Genomic DNA, 19,973 nt, shown 5'->3' with positions numbered 1-19,973 from the left:
TTTCTGAACATGTGTTCAGTGTCACCTGTTCACTCTGTGTTTATAGCATGCAATAATCAGAGCAAGGATCTCTAATCCATCCTTTAGGATTAGACATGTGCCAGTGGGTGTATCTCCTGATTTCCATTTTGGCTTGGCCTCAGCCAAATGCCAGAGCTCAGGGGAGCCCTTCACAGTGCACATCCCCAGGGGCTCTGACCAGTGGACATCAGCAGCCTCTGGAACGATGGGAACTAGAAGTATGGGTTTGGATATCCCTGTGCTTGGTCCAAATACAGCACAATCAAGCTGAGCACAGAAAGCCCCTGCCTCTCACCCATGCCCTGCTTGCCACATGTTGTAAACACCAGCCATGACTACACTATCACAGGCAATGGCTCTGAGGACAAAATAATCACTTGCCCATTCTCCTTTCCATAACCTTCCTCAGGTTTTGAGGCCTCTCCCACCACAGCTGATTCCCCCAGGGAAAACTGCAGTTGTACTCAGACTTAATGCATCCCAGAGGACACATTTCCCATGTGCACTGCACAGCCTCCAAATATTCTTGTTACTCCTGCAGTAACAAGGCACTAGGGATGCAAAATGTCCATCAGAAAATGGAGTCCTTGACCTGGGCATCCCTGTCATCATCTGCTGCAAAAGTAAAGGAGAATTTGTTGGCACTGTGGACTAGAATTAGGTGAGTAGAAAAAGGAACTGTTGCCAGTAATGAAGCTGACATCACCTTACAAAGAAAAATCAAGGACCAGTCTTACAAAACAAGTCCATGACAGTGGAACCCTATTTCTGTACACCGATGGAACTGGCAATATGTCAAATCTGAAGAAACACTCTCACTTTTGAACTAAAACAAAAAAGTTGATTCAGACTGTCAGAGGGAGGAGTAGGGCCTTTCTTTGGCCTTAGTATCACCTTGCTTCCTAGAAAATGTGGAGGAGAGTGTGTCCATTGAGAAATTTTCCCATAATTACACAAATATTCCATTTTTTGCTACTGAACATTCATCACAATCTACAGTTAAAAAATCCAACTGAACCCAATGTTTTCCTAAAGCTATTTGTATTTGGTGGACATATATTCTCTATGCTCAATTTTGTAATTTTCAGTTATGAGTAGTCTTCCAGACTCCAGATTTGTTGTCTAAGATTAAATGTAGCATGAGTGTCACTTGAAATTAAATTATTTTCCAAAATTCATTCTGCCTAATCAAGTGATATAAGGCAACTTTGTTTGTCACTCCCTCCGAGAAGGTGATATTTTAAGAAATGGTATTTTTACAATGTTTTTTAAAGAAATGCCAAGATGTGCAGAAAGAAAGAGGAAGACTCTGAGACTAAACAAGAAGTTATCAGCCTGAAGTCAGCCTGGAGACAGTGGATTGCCAAACTGAGCAATGCAATCACGCTTGGTTTATTTAACTTCCCTTTGATTTTTCACACAATGGTGAGTTACTGAGTGGGAAAAGGAAAAGGCACCTTTAAATATGATCCATGTGCTGTCTGCGGAATGGAAGGTGGAAACCCAGAGCTTGATGCCAGCTCTCTAGGAAAGGAGAGGTTTTTGCTACTGTGAGTCACAAGTGCCTTGACAGCCCTGGGTCCTCTGCAAGCTGCCAAAAACCTTCACTTCCAAGTTCACTTCACTTCCAAAGGGCCCCTCCTGAAATCCTGCACTCCTGTCTTCTCTGTCACACTGTGAAATGGAATACTTCCAAGGATTGCCAGCATAACATTGTCAAGTTTTATGCCATGCATTTGCAAGTTATTATGCTTGCCCTTTATTTTCATGGTTTTGTTGCTCAATATGTGAGCATTTGTGTGAGATTAAAAACTTTAGGGGGTTTGTAGGCATTTGGCTCCACCACAGACTGCTAGTTTTTGCAGGTTCCTCCTCATAGGAGCAGCAGTAAATCTTTGAAAATCCAAGTGAAAACCAAAATCACCATTTTCATTTTGTTTGTATTAACAGGAAGAATATTCTTGTAAAAGTTTTTGTTCCTTAAAAACTTTGGCATCCATGGTACATACCTGTGCTCTGAGAGCAGCAAGTAGCAAACTTTACCAGGTCTGGGTTCAGCTGCAAGCTGAGACAGGCGTTGCTGCCCTTTGCTGCCCTGCACCATTCAAGCCTGACAGATAGTCCATTGATGTCTCTTTAAGAACTGGACTTTCAGTCATTGTAGCCTTTTTTTAAAGACACAACTTCTCTTTCAAAACTTCTGCAGCAGGAAACTGGTGTTTTCTAACTGCCTGGTTAATATATGACCTGCAAAGCTTTTCTATGTACAGCACTAATGATACATTTATCCTTAGACTGGATCAACACATCCCTGAGGAGCAGCAACATCCAGTTCCTCTCCATTACCCATGAGAAAGTAAATCACTCTCTCAGTATGGGATAAAACCTTTTAATATGCTATAAATTAAGGACAGACTCTTGCTTACTTAGCAAGTGACAATTTACACATGGAAATGCACACACACTTGTATCTACCCACAGAAAAGAATTTAGATGTGCAAAAACTAGGTGAGGAAATCTCTGGGTTTGGGGGGTGGGTGTTGGGCTTTGGGGTTTTGAGGTTGATGAGCTATCTTTGCATCCTAATTTTTCATTATTATCAACTTCTTTCCTTTTTGAGAATCACACTGACACTTACTATAAATCTTTTCCCAGCTGGGTTAAATTTGAGGAACTAGTAAAACCTGAATCCAAATGTCCTTGGCAGGTTCATGACTATATTTCACGTTCTACTTAAAAAAAAAAAAACAGAATAAACAAGACCCATATTTAGCTGAACTGCTTGCAGCGAGATACATGGACATCAGTATTTTTTTAGGTGCCGCTGTGAATGCACCTCATTCAAATATTACAACACAGTTCCAAAACAATAGGATTTACATTTCTTCTTCCTTTTTTTTTTTTGTGATTCTTGGGGATTTTTTTAACAAAAAAACTTATGCAAAAAGCTTAGAAGTGCAGCTGGTCAAAGCATCAGATTGGCCTAGGAAATTGCTCAGCAGTGAAAGCTGACATTTCCAACACTGGCACCAGAAGGACCAGTCACTACCCACATATTTCCTTTGGGTTCAGAATTTGGTGGAAGTGGATTTGAAGTCCTGGCCCAGGGTAGTCTGAAATTTTAATGATGTTCTTCACAGAGAAACTGTTAATAAATTAATGGGTTATGGGTTAAGCTCTGTCATTTCTGTTTTGTCTCTATAACCTTTGTGAGGTCCCTCACTGTGATCTTGTGAGTGATATAAGGCTCTTGTCTTAGCAGGACAACGAGGGAACAAGTCTGATCTATGCAAGTCCCAAGTCCTGCTATCACTAAAAAAAAAAAAAGATAATTTTTCAAAGAAAATCTGAAGTTGTACTATCACTGTTGCTTTTTCAGGTCCCATCTGGTAATGTCTTTCCTCTGTAGTTATAGCCCAAGCATGATGCATATTTGCCAAAGGCCATTAACACACCACTTCTAAAATAGCCACTGAATGAAATATTTTCTGTATTAAGAACATACCTAGTCCTGCTCAAAGTTTTACTGTTTGCACTTCAGTTTCTTAACTCTGTAGGATACCTGAAACTCTAATGAAATTCTGTGTCATCCAGAGTTATTATTTTGAAATTGAAGTTGGGTAATGAAAGCAAAAATTGAGAACAATTTCTAACTATTAATTTTTTTTTCTGACACTTAACCACGTACATACGGTTTCTGTTGAAGTTAGCAATAATTCTGCTGTCACTTGTGAGCAGAACTTCCTAATTTATTTGGTAGCCACTGTAAGAACTTGGCTTTCACCATATACACACCCAAACCTCAAGATCTGTATTTTAGAGGGCCAGGGTTAACACATTGTTTTCAAAATGGAAAAAAAAAATCCACCCATTTTTCCTGTCTGATTTTGCTTGTTACAATAATATGCAACACAAAAATGTTAATACATTGTGTTTTTCATTTCTCTCCCTAAAGAAATACTGTGAAATAACTCCCATTGGACATGAGGAAAATGGTTTGCTTTTGAAGAACAATTTGCACTTACCACATTTCTAACCATGATATTTCAATCAGCAGGAAGGAGCACATGAACTTTGCATTACTGCAGGCAGAGGTTGGTATATAAGATAGAGAATGCCAGCAAGACCTCTGGCACTGCTGTTTCACTATACAGGGAATAATCCATTTTCCAACTGCTGCTGTCACTGGAACAGTCTGTTTCCCCCCCCCTCAGATTTTAAGTCTCTGGTAAATTGCATGCATTTGTCACTGCCCCATATCCAGCTGCAGCACAGCTGTCCCACAACACATAGGTCCAATATGCCAGGATAACACAGGCAACTGAGAAGCTGCATTTCTCCCATGAGGAGTTCACGTTCAGCTGATCAATTTGCTACACTAAAATTAAAGCCAGCGCCACCGAGAGGCATAGAAATGTCAGCAGAGACTGCAGTGGCCCAAACTTGCAGGGTACATCTGAGGACACGGACAAAGCTGAAGAAGCAGAGCGGCGATGGCTCCTGTGACATGATAGTTCCCCCTGGTGTCAGACACGGGCTGCTGTCCCCATGAGAAATCTCCTGTGCCCCAGAGCAGGACGGTTCCGTACAGGTAAGAGCTGCTTGAAACCCTGAGCTGCTGCTTCAATGATTTTTCCAGCCTCCAACCAAGTAGGAGCAAACCAGAAGGAAATGGTAAATCTGAAATGCACCTGGAGCAGGTTGTTGAACCACCTTTGTCCACAGCCCTTTGCCCCCCACTTCACCCCAGGCAATTGCTGAGCAACATAGATCAAGTTCATAGATCCCAGTTTGGCCACAGCTGGAGCACAAAGCAATGGGAGCATCCAGGTATGGGAAGCTGGCTAAGTGTGCCCAGGAATTGCTTCTTCAGCGCTTCCTAGGGATGAATGAAATGAAGGATGAATGAAATGAAATTTCCTTTTGGGAAGGGAAACAAAATCTTGAGATTTCAATGGGGATCAATTGGGCAAACTTTGGTGCATGTCCCTGCACTTGATGGCATGCTGTGCCTTTTGGTGGCTTTGAATTTGGGGAAGATTTTTTTCTTTTTTTTTTTTTAAGTATCCATGCCATGTCCCTTATATCTTCCCTCCAAGTTGTGTCTTCCTCCCTGATTTTTTACCCTGCTTTTGCAACATCTGTGAGGTTAGTTTTGGCCTCTTTTGGTCCTTTGCACTGCACCTCATTTCCTCCCAGATCATTTTCTTGTAGTCACTAAATCCCCAGATTTTCTGATTTTTCTGGTTTTTTTTCAATTGCATTTCATTTGATCATATCTCCTTTCCAGAGTCTTTCTTTTCTATTTCACGAGATCCTGTTTCCCTTCCCGAAAGGAAATGAAATTTCCTTTCGGGAAGGGAAATGAAATCTTGCAATTTTAATGGTGATCAACTGGGCAAGCTTTGGTGCATATTCCTGCACTTGATGGCATGCCATGCCTTTTGATGGCTTTGCTATTAGTGAAGAGTTTTTCTTATTTTCTTTTTTTTTTTTTTAAGTGTCCATGCCATGTCGCTTATATCTTCCCTTCCAAGTTTTTTCTTCCTCCTTGATTTTTTCCCCTGCTTTTGCAACATCTGTGAGGTTTGTTTTGGCCTGGTTTGGTCATTTGCACTGTAGCTCATTTCCTCAGAGACCATTTTTTGAAGGCAGTACATCTCCCGATTTTCTGCTTTTTGTTGGGTTTTTTTAAATTGCATTTCATTTGATCCCATCTGCTTTCCAGAGTGTTTGTAAGCCTTTCTTTTCTGTTTCACAACATACCATTTCCTTTCCTGAAAGAATCAACCTAGGTCTCCTGGTACAGATGAAGGACCTTCACTTCACATCTTCTTTGCCCTGGAAGGATTGTGTCTGAGGAGGCTCAAAGCCAGGTTTGCCTGTTTTGGAAATGGCAGTATTAGAGATGACTAAAATTTACCAGGTCATAACCCCTAAGTGGCTTCAGTGCACCTCTTTAGTGAGTCTCTGCTTTATTGTAGTCCCCCTCCCCCTTGGACTCCTGTGTTAGAAAATAGGTATCTTCATACTGTGATATGCTTTTTCTATTTCCTTTTTTTATTGTTTGGTTTTTTCTTGTGTTTTTTGTTTTGCTTTGTGTTTTGGTTTGTTTTTTGCTTTTGGTTTTTGGGGGTTTTTTTGTGGTTTGTTTTGTTTTGATTTTGATTTTGTTTTCCCCAAGGGAGCCCTCATTTGAATCATTAAGGCTCTCCCTCACTTTATCTCTTGTTCAGCTCCTTTTTCTTGGTCCCATTGCTGAGCTCTGCTCTCCAGATCCTCCTGGTAGTTCAGGTTTCAGGAGGCAACAGTGAAAGGATGGACAATATTCAAGTTACAACAAAAGCAACACAGAATGCCCAGGCCAGGGTTTACAGTTCAAGTCAGATTCAGAAGGTGCAACTGTAGACAGTGGCATATGTGGCACAAGGCTAACAGCACCTGGAGCCAAATATTTCCAGAGTCACCACACTTTTCACTATCCCTGTAATCACCCTAGCTCACACAGCCCTGAGCTCGCTCCATCATTCCTTCTGCCCATCTTTAGTGCTTTCTTTGCATTTCCACCAGAAGGTGGCATTATTAAACTCCATTGGACCTGAAAGTCATTCATGGTTAAAGCAGGGCACCCCAGTCAAGCAAGTGGAGTCACTGATGAGCAAGTACAGAGTGTAAAATATATGTTTATGAAAAGTAAGAAAAAATTAGTCATTACATTGTGCTGATGGAAGAAACATCAATTTCTCCGAGGTTTTATTTATTTGCTTGCAAGCAAATGAAAGTCTGTGGATATAAAATTAACTACAGGCAGTTTCACCAACAATTCACAAAGCACATCAGAATATCCTGTGAGTCACAAAGATGACAGAGATGCTCCAATGAAAACCTTTTGTTGTGCCTGTCACAGTTTTATTTTGGTGTCCTGAGTGGTTTCTCCTGCTACTAAAAGTGAACTGAATATTGTATAAGTTGGCTCTACAGATTGTCTTGAACAGATCTTGCAACGAATCAGTTTTTCCGTGGGATAACAGAGTGCCTGGGCCTTGGCAAACATGGAAAGATTAGTAATCATTAAGATAAGTTTTAGTTCTTTCTCTCTTTTGATCCTCTGCAAATGCCCTAATTTTTTTAACTAGCCTCCTTTATATTACATCTGCCATGGAAGGAACAAGCCAGGAAAGACTTTGAAGATGTTCAGGAAAAGGCCAGTCATTTAATAAGCTTTTAAAGGCTACCAGCAACTGAAGTGTTTGAGACTTGGGGGCACCAAGACAAAGCACACAGAACACAAAGCCTTTACACCACATTGTCATCCTTCCTCTGTATCTAAACTCATCACAAAAGTGGCCTGAGAACACTTCTGCTTTCACCACTGCCTTTTTTTTTCTTTTTTCTTTTTTTTTTTTTTCAGAAAGACCAGCCTTTAAAGGACCTCATAGTGATGATAAGGTAATGGCTGAGACATTTAGAAAAAAAAAATTCAATCTCAGGTATCAGCTACTCCTCAGAGTGGAAACAGCGCAGAGCTCTTACCTACCTGTAGAAACTGCTTGGTGACATTTAAGAGATCACTGAACATGACAAAGAAAGCTTCCTGCTGTGCCATTTCACATTTAAGAAGAATAAACTCATCACCCCTAAAAGTGTCCCTTAATGGTTTTTTGCATCAGTGATTTTTATTTTAAGCAAAATTCAGCTTACAAAATGACTATTTCTGTCATGTTTGAGGTAAGAAGTTTCAGTTCTTTTTTTTTAATGAGGAGTCCTGTCTATAGCAGCTTTGCAAACACAGCATGTAGAAAGAAAGCAAATGAGGCTGAGGAACAGGATGACTGACACCATTCACAGAATCACCAGTGGATAGAAACAGTAGAATGCACAGGACTGGTCCAGTGAAAGAAAAAAATGAGGGGAATTGCAGCTTAGCATTGAACGAGGAAAAGATGTTTTTGGCTTAAATAATTTCCTCGTCAGCACAAACAGCTATCTTAGCCAAAGGGAATGCATGCATTTAAAAAGATTGAAGTAAATTGGGAGTGAATCACCTGAGAAACAACAATAGTGGTTGTCTCTAAAACTAGGAAATTATTCACTTCCTTTTTTAAGGAACCTTCTCTGTCAGATGGCTCTTTTTTGCTACAGGAAATTTGGAATACATTAAGAAATTACAAAGAAAGGAACTGTACAATGAACTGGTAGTGCAAACACTTTGCTAACAAGGAAGAATGGGAGCTACAGATGTGCAAAAAGTGATTCAAATTCACCTGAATTGCAAAAGAAGAACCCCACAAGGCGAGACAACACACAGAGGGGCTGGCTACCTGATGGAGAGAATGGTTTGATGAGAAAGGTAAATGTTTGTCCATCTGTGACTTTGGCAGCCTGGATCCTGCACCAATCCACACAATCAATCATAATACTAATTCTTGCAATAGTCGTCCCTTTTTATTTACTGTCATCTGCTTCTCTTGTGGGCCAGCCTCTTCCAAACAGGGACTTGTCTGAATAATCTGTCCCTGGCCAGCACTGAGATCAGACAGAATGGATGGTGCACTGGCATATCAGTGGTAAGTATCTCCTTAGGGGGTTAGGCACATGTCTATCTCCATTTCTTCCTTAGGCAAAACTCCTATGCCTCCTGTAAAATGGCAAATTAATGATAAGACTTCCCATAAAAATGGGAGGGGATGAAATAATCTTTTGGTGGAAAGCAAAGTTTTTTACGGTATGGGTTGTTCCACATTTTGCTTTTATTAAGTTCCTTCCTGTTGCACCTAATGCACCCCCCCACACACACCATCCCATATAAAAGGTTAATCTCCTTCCAGTCAGGCCAATCAGGTTCGGTCCACCCCATGATTTATCTGGCTGCTGTCACACATCCTGATACCATTTAGTAAAGAGGTAAAATGACCTCTTCTTCTCTTCCCCTGCAAAACCTTTAGTTTTGCAGCAGCATCACTGAGAATGCCTTCCCCTGTAATCTTGCCATCTCCTGCCATTCTCCTTTTCTTAGTCTCTGCCAGGTTCTCCAAGATGCATCTGAAAAAGACAGGCTGCCATGTCTTACAAGGGACCTCAGAGCTCCCCCACTGGAGACTAGTTATGCTCAGCCCCTTCCACTCTTTTCTCTCTAATCAATTGCAGGACCAGCACTCACAACACCTTTCCTCTATTTTCTGCATTGTCTCATTTGCTCAGAGATTTCTTTTGTTGTTTTTTTTTTCCTGTTTTCTTTCCAGTTTTCCATGCAGGCTCTCCCAGGGACTCTGTTCATTGGTAAGCCATCAGAAGGTATTCCAGAATTCATTCACATCCTCTTGATTTTCATGAATTGGCAGATAAATTTTTTAATCATCATTTTCTGGAGTTCACACATCATAGGTTTTCAGCATCTGTAACTGCAACTGTTTTTCTCTTTTTTGCGGCTGAGCATTCCTCTTTCTGCAGAAACATTCTTGCTCAGTTTCCTTACAAAGACAGCCCTTCCCATCTGGCAATTTAGCATGAAGTGAGTTGATATTATGGCAGGTGCATTTGCTACTCAAAAGCCTTCCAAAGAAGGACTGGGCAGAAGGCACTGTGCCAGGTAGGTGCTTTCTTCAAACTAGTGCCATATGGATCATTCTATACTGGAATTCACATGGCTGCAGACTTTTTCCCTGCTGACAGTATGCCTGACAGATCAGAAGCATGTCTGAAGTGCAGCCTGTGTGCTAAGGATAGGTCTCGAAAGACTGGTGATGGATGATGGTCAACACCTCTCACAAAATGTTGCTGCTGATGGGAAATCATTCCTTAACCAAGCAGGGTTCCTACAGAGTCAAAGAGATTTAATATCTGGATTCAGTTCTATTCATCTCTTCATCTGGAAATCAAGAAAAATCATCACTGATGAAATTCAAAGAAGATACCTAGTTTGATAGAGCTGAAAATAATGAGTGGGACAAGATAAGCATGCAGATGCTTGGTGGCTTATTGAGGAGAAAAAATTTACAGCCAGAACTAAGAAACATCAATGCCTAAGAGAGCATTGTAAAGAGAAAGAGGTGTTTTTTTTCCTGGAAAGCATGTACTCAAAGAAAGATTTTCTGTCATAGTTATTGTGGCTGAAGAGCTGAACTTGTGGCTCTAGTGAAACAAATAACATGTCAAAGAAGAGATTAAGGAGGCCCTTAGAGAGACAAAAGAACAGCAAGAGGAACAGCTTCTGGTTTCTGTGAGCAGAGCTGATGAAATGGGTACAGCAGTGTTGTCTGCTTATCTGATGTCCACATCCTTTAAGGACTGCTAGTAAACTGAAGAGAAAATATAAGTGATCTGCAGAGCAATAACCAGTACAGGAGGAACATCTCCCAGAGACCACTTTTAAAATCTACAGATCCAACTTGTGAAAGATGACCAACAAGGTCCTTCCCACACAGTTGTTTTATTCTGGCAAAACCTGAGACCAGTAAATCCTGCATCTCATGCTTCAGGCTTTTCGCATTACATTCACATCAAGCTCTTCAGCCAAACATAAGTTATTGGGCAGTGTAACAGTGTCAGAGGCATATGAGATAGCAGCAAATGGCATAACTGAACAACAGCTATACCTGTGTCTGGAATAACACCAGAGAGCAAACAAGAAAACAATCTCTTGTGGACAGAGATGTCCGATTCTTACTACTCTCACTACCAACTTCTGTAGATTTCTTGTTTCTGCTTCTCATTGTGTATTTTCAGTTTCTGCTGATCACAAGAAAGCAAGTTCCCCTGTTCAGAAATGGCTTGTACTTTTTCTTGGCTGGCCTTTTCTGGGAAACAGAGGAGACCAGCACCTGCCAGCTGCCAGTACAGCTGTTCCGTTGGCAGGACTCACAACCATCCTGCTTGGCTACCGTATGTCCTCTATGCTCTCTTCTCCCTTCTCAGGATCCTCCAAAAGACAAATAAGGCCCATCTTACTCTCAAGAGAAATTCATAGAAGCTGCTGAGCAGAAGCTGTGACAGAAAGCCTCGGTAAACCTCAGCACTTTGCACGCTTTGCCCTTAGACCACACACACGTGCGAACATCCTACTTATACAGTATTCTGACTGGTGTTACATTTTGTCCTGGGCAGTGGCAGAAGGTAGATTTGCTCTACATAAAATCTGCAACAGAAAACATCAAGAAAAAAGGTAGTGTGAATTAACATATCTTCATTTCTATTTTTAGTATGATAAGTAGGAGTTAGTGATAAGCAATAGTGATTAGAAGGAGCCTTCCCTATACTATCTATACAGCTTTTCTCTTCTACAGTTACATAATGCAACTTGCAAAATCTGTCAGAGGACCAGAAACACACTTCCCACACACCCACCAAGTGCCTGCCTCCTCTCTGCACTCTACAGAGGATTCTTTGATTTTTTTTTTTGGAGATTAGGAATAAAACAAGGTTTCAGTTGAATGAGAGCTGACTGACATCTGTGCTTAGTGACATCAGTTTTAATGATTGTTTAACTCAGTAATCAGTCTCCCAGTGGAAACTGTGGGGTTTTTTAAACATTATGTGTTTAATTTTATTTCTTACTTAAAGGGACTATCTCTGATGAGCACTGAGGAGAGAAGTACTTGTGATACAAGTGAGTCTAAGGAAGTCGAAGCTTCCGCTAAGAGACACAGCTACCTAGTGTTATCTGCTTTTTACGTCGGTGGGTAGCACCTCACTGGCAGAGCTACCTGAAGAAAAGCAAGAGATTCTGCACCCTGAGAGCAAAGAAAATTCTTCATCTCATCTGAGAGGAAAGGAGGAGAAAAGGTAAAATTCACAAAATGCAATTGCTCAAACATTTTTGTATCATGTACACTCATGATATGTGTGAATGTAATGCTTTTTCATTTACCTTTTATAGTTGCTCAGGTAATTTTTTAAAGCAGTTTTAAGAATTCTTGCATCATCAGAAGTGGGTGTATTCTGTGAGCATATGTTTTTAAGTATTCAAATGTATTATGTTGAACCTAGATTAAATTCAGGTATGTCTGGGTGCAGTTGCTGTAAAGCTGTCATTTCTACATCACTGGTGTCAAACAGTTCTGTCCTTGTGACTTGTAAATCAGATTAAGTTCCTCTCTGTGTAGAATGGAATGGAACTGTAGGCTGGAAAGGTGTCATGCTTGGGAACATACACAGTAGGTCTCAAATTAATGATTATCAACATTTGCTGGTACATAGCAGCAACACACAGGACTAAGAGAATTAAATCTAAGAAACTCACTTCTCTTCTGCTTTACATTCATAAAATGAAGACAAAGGGGAAGAAAATAGCACGGGCTTAGAGTTCTGATATGATAGGCTAAAAAAAATGCCACTTGTGATGTGAATAACACACACAAGTAAGAACAGAACCCAGACTTAAATTTCTGGTATGTTAAGCTAAAAAATGATGCTGTGATAAGAATAACATACAGACTCGTATGTCAGCAAGATATTTTCTCTATGTCCAACTTACATTACTTAAAACTCTGTATCTGCCTATTAAAAAAGAACACATATATGAAGATGAAAAATTCCTGTTATTCATTTAGCCACTGAAAATAAGCCCTTATTGAAAGCTCATGACAGCTTTCAGTAAAGGTAATTTCATAAGAAAAGTCTGATGAATGTTTATCACTGTCTTCCTATGGTAGGTGACATATACCTGATGGGAAAGGTGGGTGAGGGAAATTCTGAACTGCTATGAACAGCGATTTTGCTTTTTACTTTGCTCTACATGGAACTTAACCCTCTCTGATTTGACAATGATGTGGCCCACATCTTCCACTCCCATTTTCTTTCCTGTTGTCCATTTGAACATCCCTTTGTGCTTGACATGCAAGTCACATAGTGCTACAAGGACTAAGCACACGCATGCTAAGGACAATACCTTGCTCAAGTGTGCACATGCATCCATCCCATAATGCTTACATAATGTCTGAGAACCTGCAGTGAGTCGTGTCCCAAGCTGAACTTCTGATTCAGGTTTGTGAAGACTACTACTAACCATGTAGTCTTGAGGGACTGAAAGTCACTGACATTTTTATATTCTGACATTTTTATATTCTTCCCTTCTCAGAACCGGGGGAAAAACCATGAGTTCTTCAAGTACAGAGTCCCTTGAAGTCGAACCCTCAACCTTTTATGAATATTACGATAGTTATTACGATGCTCCAAAACTATGCAGTAAAGAAGGCGTCAGGAGGTTTGCAGCCTCCTTCCTACCCGTTCTGTATTCCCTGGTATTCCTGGTTGGGCTCGCTGGAAACATTCTGGTCATCGTGGTCCTCTTCAAATACAAGAGGCTTAGGAGCATGACTGATGTGTACCTGCTAAACCTCGCCATCTCAGATTTGCTCTTCGTTTTATCCTTGCCATTCTGGTCTTATTTCACAGTAGACCAATGGGTTTTTGGAACTCCCTGGTGTAAAATCATTTCATGGATCTACCTGGTTGGGTTTTACAGTGGGATATTTTTTATTATGCTTATGAGCATAGACAGATACCTGGCAATTGTTCGTGCAGTGCTTTCCTTGAAAGCAAGGACCACCTTTCATGGCTTGATTACTAGCCTTGTTGTGTGGCTAGTAGCTCTTTCAGCCTCAGTCCCCGAGCTGGTATTTAGAGAGTCTTTTAATGAACATAATTTTACTACCTGCAAGCCGAGATTTACAGGCAATTTCACAACATGGAAGCTTTTTTCCACTTTGGAAGTCAACATTTTAGGGCTCCTAATCCCTTTTATAATTATGACATTTTGCTACTCCATGATCATTAAAACTTTAGTTCATTGTAGAAATGACAAAAAGAATAAGGCTGTGAAGATGATTTTTGTTGTCATGATTGTGTTTTTCTTCTTTTGGACCCCCTACAACATTGTTATTTTCTTACAACTGCTGGAATTTATGGGAGTCATTAAAGACTGTCAAGTGAGCAGGAATCTGGACTATGCTTTCCAGGTAACGGAAATCCTCGGCCTTTTTCACTGCTGCCTCAATCCAGTCATCTACTTCTTCATGGGGGAGAAATTTAAGAAGTACCTGAAGATGCTCTTTAAGAACTGGCAGTTACCAGGGTATTTCTGCAAGTGGTGTGGAGTTCACATCACTTACCACACTGAATCTACCAGTTCATTCCACACACAGTCTACAGGGGATCAAGATGCTCTGTAACACATTTCAGACCAGCCACTGAACTCAGCAGCAAGCAAACTAACAACAAACAGCAGGAACTTTGAAAAGCAGGAATTTTGAAAAGCTAAGCAAAAGCAAACACATTTAACAATAAGCTAGCGCCAGATAATTACTTACTTCAGCTTTATTTGTGCCTCTAGATTTTCTCAGTATTATGACAGAATGTGGAATGTGGAGGATGGACATGCAAGGTTTCTCTGCTGTGATTACAGCACAAATTACTGCTCAGCTCTGTGCAAAGCACTGCACTGTATGCCGTCTTTGTCACCAGCATCGAGAGATTGGCCTGCATGGAGGGGCAGAGGTGAGACAGCACCTTGTTATCAGCACATGCACTTAGAAAATATATTCATGTACTCAAGAAGGATGATTGTAACCATACTTTTTTATTCTGCAGTTGATCTGTGTAGGACTTGTTCACTTGTGACTCTTAGGCAGCTGTTAGCAGTACCTGCTACTTTTAAATGTTTCATTTCAGGGGGGATGATATATCCCTTGTCATTAAGAAAAAGCACAAAATATATTCTCTATGTGCACAAAGACTCAAAGCAAAGCCATTACTTTTCACTGTAGGTGCATTTTCTTTCAGGTTGACATATATACCTATATGTCGGTGTATATATAGGCATTTTGAATTACTTTATCACTGGAATTCAGGATAGCACTTCTGTATTTTAATGAAAATGAAAAATATTTTGAATAATTTTGAATAAAAATGTTTAGAAAAACTTATTTTCCAGCATGGATGAATAAATTTGAACCATCTTGGTTAACAGTATATATTTTAAAACTAATGTCCTTTCTTCCAAAAGTATTTAACCTCAAAATTCGATTTTCATTCACTGGAGATGTATCTGGCAAAACAAAAGAAAGTAAAAACAGAGATTGTGTACAAAGGGTATGTCATAACTTCGAAACCACACATAGAATCCTTGCATTTGATAACAGCAAAATGCAAGCAGTGTGATACCCCAGTAGCTGCTCACAGGACATTAATTCATCAGAAATCTGTAACAGGAAGGAAACTCACATATCAGTGTTTAGATTTTGGCACAAAAATGATTTAAAAAGAGGCAAAAAAATCAGTAATGTGGTGGCAGACTAATTAAGAGTTGAGAAATATGTATTAGAAGATCTTTTTGGTGTGTCTTTTTGCTGGCAACAACAATTAATATTTCTTACTATAAAAGATGAATTTTATAGTAAGAGATGAATTCTTTTCTTACACTGTCAGTAATAAAATGCCTGCTCAGCATTCAGCCAAGGCTGCAAAGAGCAAACAAGGCATTAAAATGCATCAGGTAAGGGTTGAAGAAGAAATGTAAAAATATTGTAGTGTCATTGTGCTCATCACTCTAAATGAGAAATGTAAGTGAAAGCTCATCTCCATGCAACCTCTCCATGCAATGGATACACACATGTATCCATCATAACTTTGGGAATGCACTACCATTTGCAGTTTTCTGAGAATGACAAGCAAGGATCTGCATTAATGCAGATAACAATAGCTGTGGATGACATTACTTGAAGTAAGAGAGAGTCTTTATATTCAAGAAAAAGACTATAAATTCTTAATACTCAAAACCTTAGAATCCACTATGTAAATCACTTAGGAAAACTGATAGAAAGAGTAGGTTATGCCACCCATCACCTTTTTTTGAAAAGGAAGGCAAATTTAAAGTGTGAGATGCTTCAAATTCTTACAGATGACACTGAAGCCATCATAACATCCCAAGGTAGCACAGCATCATCCTCACAGCTGGTGATGCTGACAGCAGAGGTGCTGAGCTGTGCACTTGTCTGGGGCACAGACTGCCCTGGAAGCCAGACAGCTTCCACTGCAGATTCTTTTCCCTTTGTACTGCTCTGTGATCCCTCTGGTCACCAAGAATGGCCCTTGCTTTCCAGACTAGGGGAAAGGCTGCCTGTGCTGCGCTGGCAAAAATGAGGGTCAGCGGGTCAGCAAGGAACAAGCAAGCCGTAAGCTCTTGACAGCTGTGATGTAAGAGACATCCAGGGCAAAGAGTGGTATCAGGGAATGGCTTGCAGGCTGGTCCAGTCTGGGCAAACTGTGGTGAGGGAGGATGCTGTGGAATTAATGGGGTGCACCCAGCAGCCAAGCAGCAATGCCACAAACAGAGCCAGTGCAGGGCCCTTCTCCCACACGAAACTCAAATGTGCCTCACATCACCGCTCAGCTTTGTACCCCATGGCCTGTGCACGTTTCCCTTGCTGCAGAGGGGGCCTGGTGCAGCCAGAACTCCTCCCATCCTCCCAGGTGAATGTTGTCTTGCTCCTCTGTGCCAAATAGCCTCTTCCAGCTCTCCCAGTAATATTCACAGCTGCTCAATGTGTGTGCCGCACGAGCAACTGAACTGAGCTGAGCTGAGCTGAAAGTTGAGCTCTGAGCAGCTTTGCTGCATTGGGTGCAAAGAGGAGCTCATGTTAAATTGATGGGTTCAGGAAATCAGGTCCTGAGGCTGGAGCTCATTGAACATGGGTGGCTTCCTCCTCTGTCACCTGAACAAACCCCCCCGCCCACATGCACCAAGCTGCAGTGGACAATGCCACTCCTCTTTTGAGAGAGCGTTTTGAAATCTGCTGATGAGAAAGGACGAGATGATAGTATTAATACAGACAAAAATAAAGTAAGGATTTTCAAAATGTCATTTGACAAAGGTGTTATTTTAGCTGAACAAGAGTTTCCAGCAATGAAGAATATTTGTACAAACCCACTGAACCATGAAATACGATGGATAGACATTTGAGTGAAACAAAGCTGACTCATTCTTAAGGCCACATTTTTACATCAAGGTTCCTCAGAAGGCCACCCTGCATCTGCTCTTCAGTTATGCTAAGCAGCCACAGAAAGGTAGACAAAGGGGGAAATCAGCTAATTAGATTAAATACAAATAATGATGAAAAGATAAGAACAAGTTGATTGGTTTTCTAGCGCTCTTAGGCCACCACAGTCACTCCCTAAACAAAACAAAAAGCCGAATTACACATTTTCTCTGGAGGACAGCTTTACCCCTTCTAATGGTGCAGAAGCAGCATCGTGGCCAGCAGCCTGCTCCCAGTCAATCTGCTCCTCTCAGTCTGACAGCCAGTGAATTGCAGCCAGAAATTGCATTTCTCCTTCCTAGACTGCAGCTGCTTGTCACTGTCCCAGCACTGTCCCAGCAGTGACTGCTTGTCACTGTCCCAGCTCTGCACACCTGCTCTGAAGGGGAGCACAATTCCACAGGCACCAGTCTTCCTCTGTAACCAGGATGCATCTAAACTGCCAGCAGGGATCTACATCACACATTTTCCTGCAAGAGCTCTTAATTCTTTGCAGTTTTATCCAACATCTCTCTCTTAACACAACCAGAGACAAGTTTCATCACATCCTGTCTCTTATGCCAACATTTCCATCTGACTTGATTTACAGTTAGAATTCAAGGGCCATTTAATAATATCAATCAAAATAATCATTAAAATAATACTTAAGGCAATGCCTACTGAAAGTTCAACTTTGCTACTCCAGTCATGAAAGGAGGAGACTGGAAATGATACAATAGTGGTGAAATTTGTAGCATTTGTATAACTGATAGGACCATTCAAAGGAGAAGGAGTGGTGGTTGTATCTGCCATCATCTTACTGTGACACAGCAAGTCTCAATGGCAATCATCAAGTTAGAAGCTCCCAGAATGATTTTCTTCCTCACAGTTATCCAGCAGCAACATCCATCACAAAAGTAACAAAATCCCATCTTATGGGACAGTCATTGATTGAGTCAAAGACACTTCTCACAGAAATAAAGCTCAAAAACAAAGAAGTTCTTTATCTGTTTCAGGCCAACAAAATCAAGTCCTCCAGGTAATGCAGGCCAAATACATGATTGATCAATGGATCACACTCCTTTAGTTTTTGTACTTTTTAAATTTTTTTTTCAAGTCATGTTTGAAGGGTTGACGTTTCTCTGGGTTTTAATTTCTTGTTTCAAAACAAATAACAGAACACATCCAGTATAAATAGCTCTGTAACTGTATAATGCAAGCTCTTTGTCAATTCAAGTGTTGCAAAATAAAACTACTAAGGCACTAAGAATTTTTTTAAATTCCAAGATTTTTGCTTGCTTGCATTTAACAACAATGGCAAGTAATCAAGAATCTGATCTGCAAGAATCAGGTCTTTTTCCAGAGATACAAAACACTCATAAAAAGTATTCTTGGTGATGCTAGTAACATGTAAGACAGAGAATGAATGAAGATTGACATTACTAAATGCACTCTTCTTCTCAAAAGAGACTGTGGCATACAATCAGCATTTTCCAAGGTCTAAGCAGCCAAGTTCAGGGAGAGACTTTTGTATCTGGGACAGTGATTGGAACAACGGGTGGACATCCCTGCATGAAAAGCATATTTGTCTCTTTTGCACAGGAACTTCGCACCCCTTAAAGAACCTCCAAGGGAGTATTGTGGTTTGGGCAGGACAATGGAAGAAAGGGGCCCTCCCTAGCATTTAACCTGTCACCATTACTCACAGAGAGAGCAGTACTGGCTCATAGTCACACAAAAGCATCTTAATCCAAGTGAGGGAAGACCACAACACATCTCTTTACTTGCTTATAACTGGTAAACTGAAATTGGACCCCAAGCAAGACTATGACTGCAGGCAGAGTGAGTGACTTGCCTTTTCTGGTATCAAAGTATTGGGAAAGCTGCAAAAAGTGCATAGAAGAATATAAGGATGGATTTTGCTGTTGCTTATGCCCTTTTTGCTCTTTCACAAGCACTGGGAACAGAAAGGAAATATGTCTGATTGATTGCACGAGTAATGGTATATTCTGCAGGCCCTGGAGACAAACAGCACTGAGAAGCTGCAGAGAACAGCTCTGCCCTTGCTATCAAGAATCTTGTTTATGCTTTCTAGAACAGTGAAACCCATAGTATGAGGTGTCACACAAAACTCCTCAGTCCTACAGAGAAGGGGCTGAAGAGTTTACGAAAAGAAAGATTCTGGCTGTTTTCTCCTCAGTTCTGCTTTACCAGCCCAACCTTGCATAATACAGGTCACTACTTGCTTCCTTTCCTCAGAAATATTAGGGAACCTCCAAAATCTCCCACGGGAAGGTTGGCCCTCTCTGCTGCTGCTCTGGCTTTTTGCATGAACCTCACATGCCATCACCTCATCTCCACAGTCACATGGAATCCATTCACATGTCAATCCATTCACTTCCTCACTGGCTTAAGCTCACATTCTCTGCACACAGAGGTCACACAGTGGGATACCTGTCTTATCACAACACCACAGAGTGTTTTCCTTTTGACAAGGCAGTTTCATGAAGATGTCCCTTCTCATTGCAGGCAAGTTTGACTGGATGACCTTTAAAGGTCCCTTCCAACCCAAACACTTCTATGATTTGAAGAAAATATGGAAAGGGCAAATTTTTGATGGCAGATGCAGTGGATAATGATAAACATCTTTTAGCCTAAAATTCCCTCCACATTTTCACAATCTTCACATTAAAACTATTTTAGAGTAAGTCAAGCCTATTTGTCAACATTACTGCAACAAAGTATTTCATAAATTCTGCTCTGAATTCTTATTATAGTTTTATTCCGATGGGGGAAATAATTTCAGAAGTCCTCACGTAACGAAAAATTGTAGAAAAAAATCAAGGATTTGTCTTATTTAACACACTTAAACAGCTTAAATAGAACAAGTCCACCACATTGCTCAATAAGTATCTTATTACACATATCCATATGAGTGTA

At 40.6% G+C, this 19,973-nt stretch overlaps 1 protein-coding gene across 3 annotated transcripts; it reads left to right on the top strand.

The window, feature by feature from the left end:
- The first annotated feature begins 7,754 nt into the window (after positions 1-7,754).
- On the top strand, positions 7,755-14,988 carry LOC129122399 (C-C chemokine receptor type 4-like). 3 transcript variants are annotated; one of them, XM_077177932.1, is made up of 4 exons: positions 7,755-8,371; positions 8,501-8,588; positions 11,581-11,802; positions 13,097-14,988. In XM_077177932.1, exon 4 carries the CDS (start codon positions 13,113-13,115, stop codon positions 14,187-14,189), a length of 1,077 nt encoding a protein of 358 aa, XP_077034047.1. In that variant the 5' UTR covers positions 7,755-8,371; positions 8,501-8,588; positions 11,581-11,802; positions 13,097-13,112; the 3' UTR covers positions 14,190-14,988. The 3 variants fall into 3 exon arrangements, with proteins under 3 accessions (XP_077034047.1, XP_054492194.1, XP_054492203.1); XM_054636219.2 differs by lacking the exons at positions 7,755-8,371; positions 8,501-8,588 and adding an exon at positions 10,465-11,182; XM_054636228.2 differs by lacking the exons at positions 7,755-8,371; positions 8,501-8,588 and having other exon boundaries at positions 10,465-11,802.
- Positions 14,989-19,973: the final 4,985 nt, after the last annotated feature.

Source organism: Agelaius phoeniceus, chromosome 1 (assembly GCF_051311805.1).
Source record: "Agelaius phoeniceus isolate bAgePho1 chromosome 1, bAgePho1.hap1, whole genome shotgun sequence".
NCBI classification, from domain to species: domain Eukaryota; kingdom Metazoa; phylum Chordata; class Aves; order Passeriformes; family Icteridae; genus Agelaius; species Agelaius phoeniceus.
Note: the sequence above shows the minus strand (reverse complement) of the source record. Positions and strands in the feature narration are given on the sequence as shown.

Coding starts and splice junctions, on each gene's coding strand:
- LOC129122399 (XM_077177932.1), top strand. CDS start 13,113: ATGAGTTCTTCAAGTACAGAGTCCCTTGAAGTCGAACCCTCAACCTTT.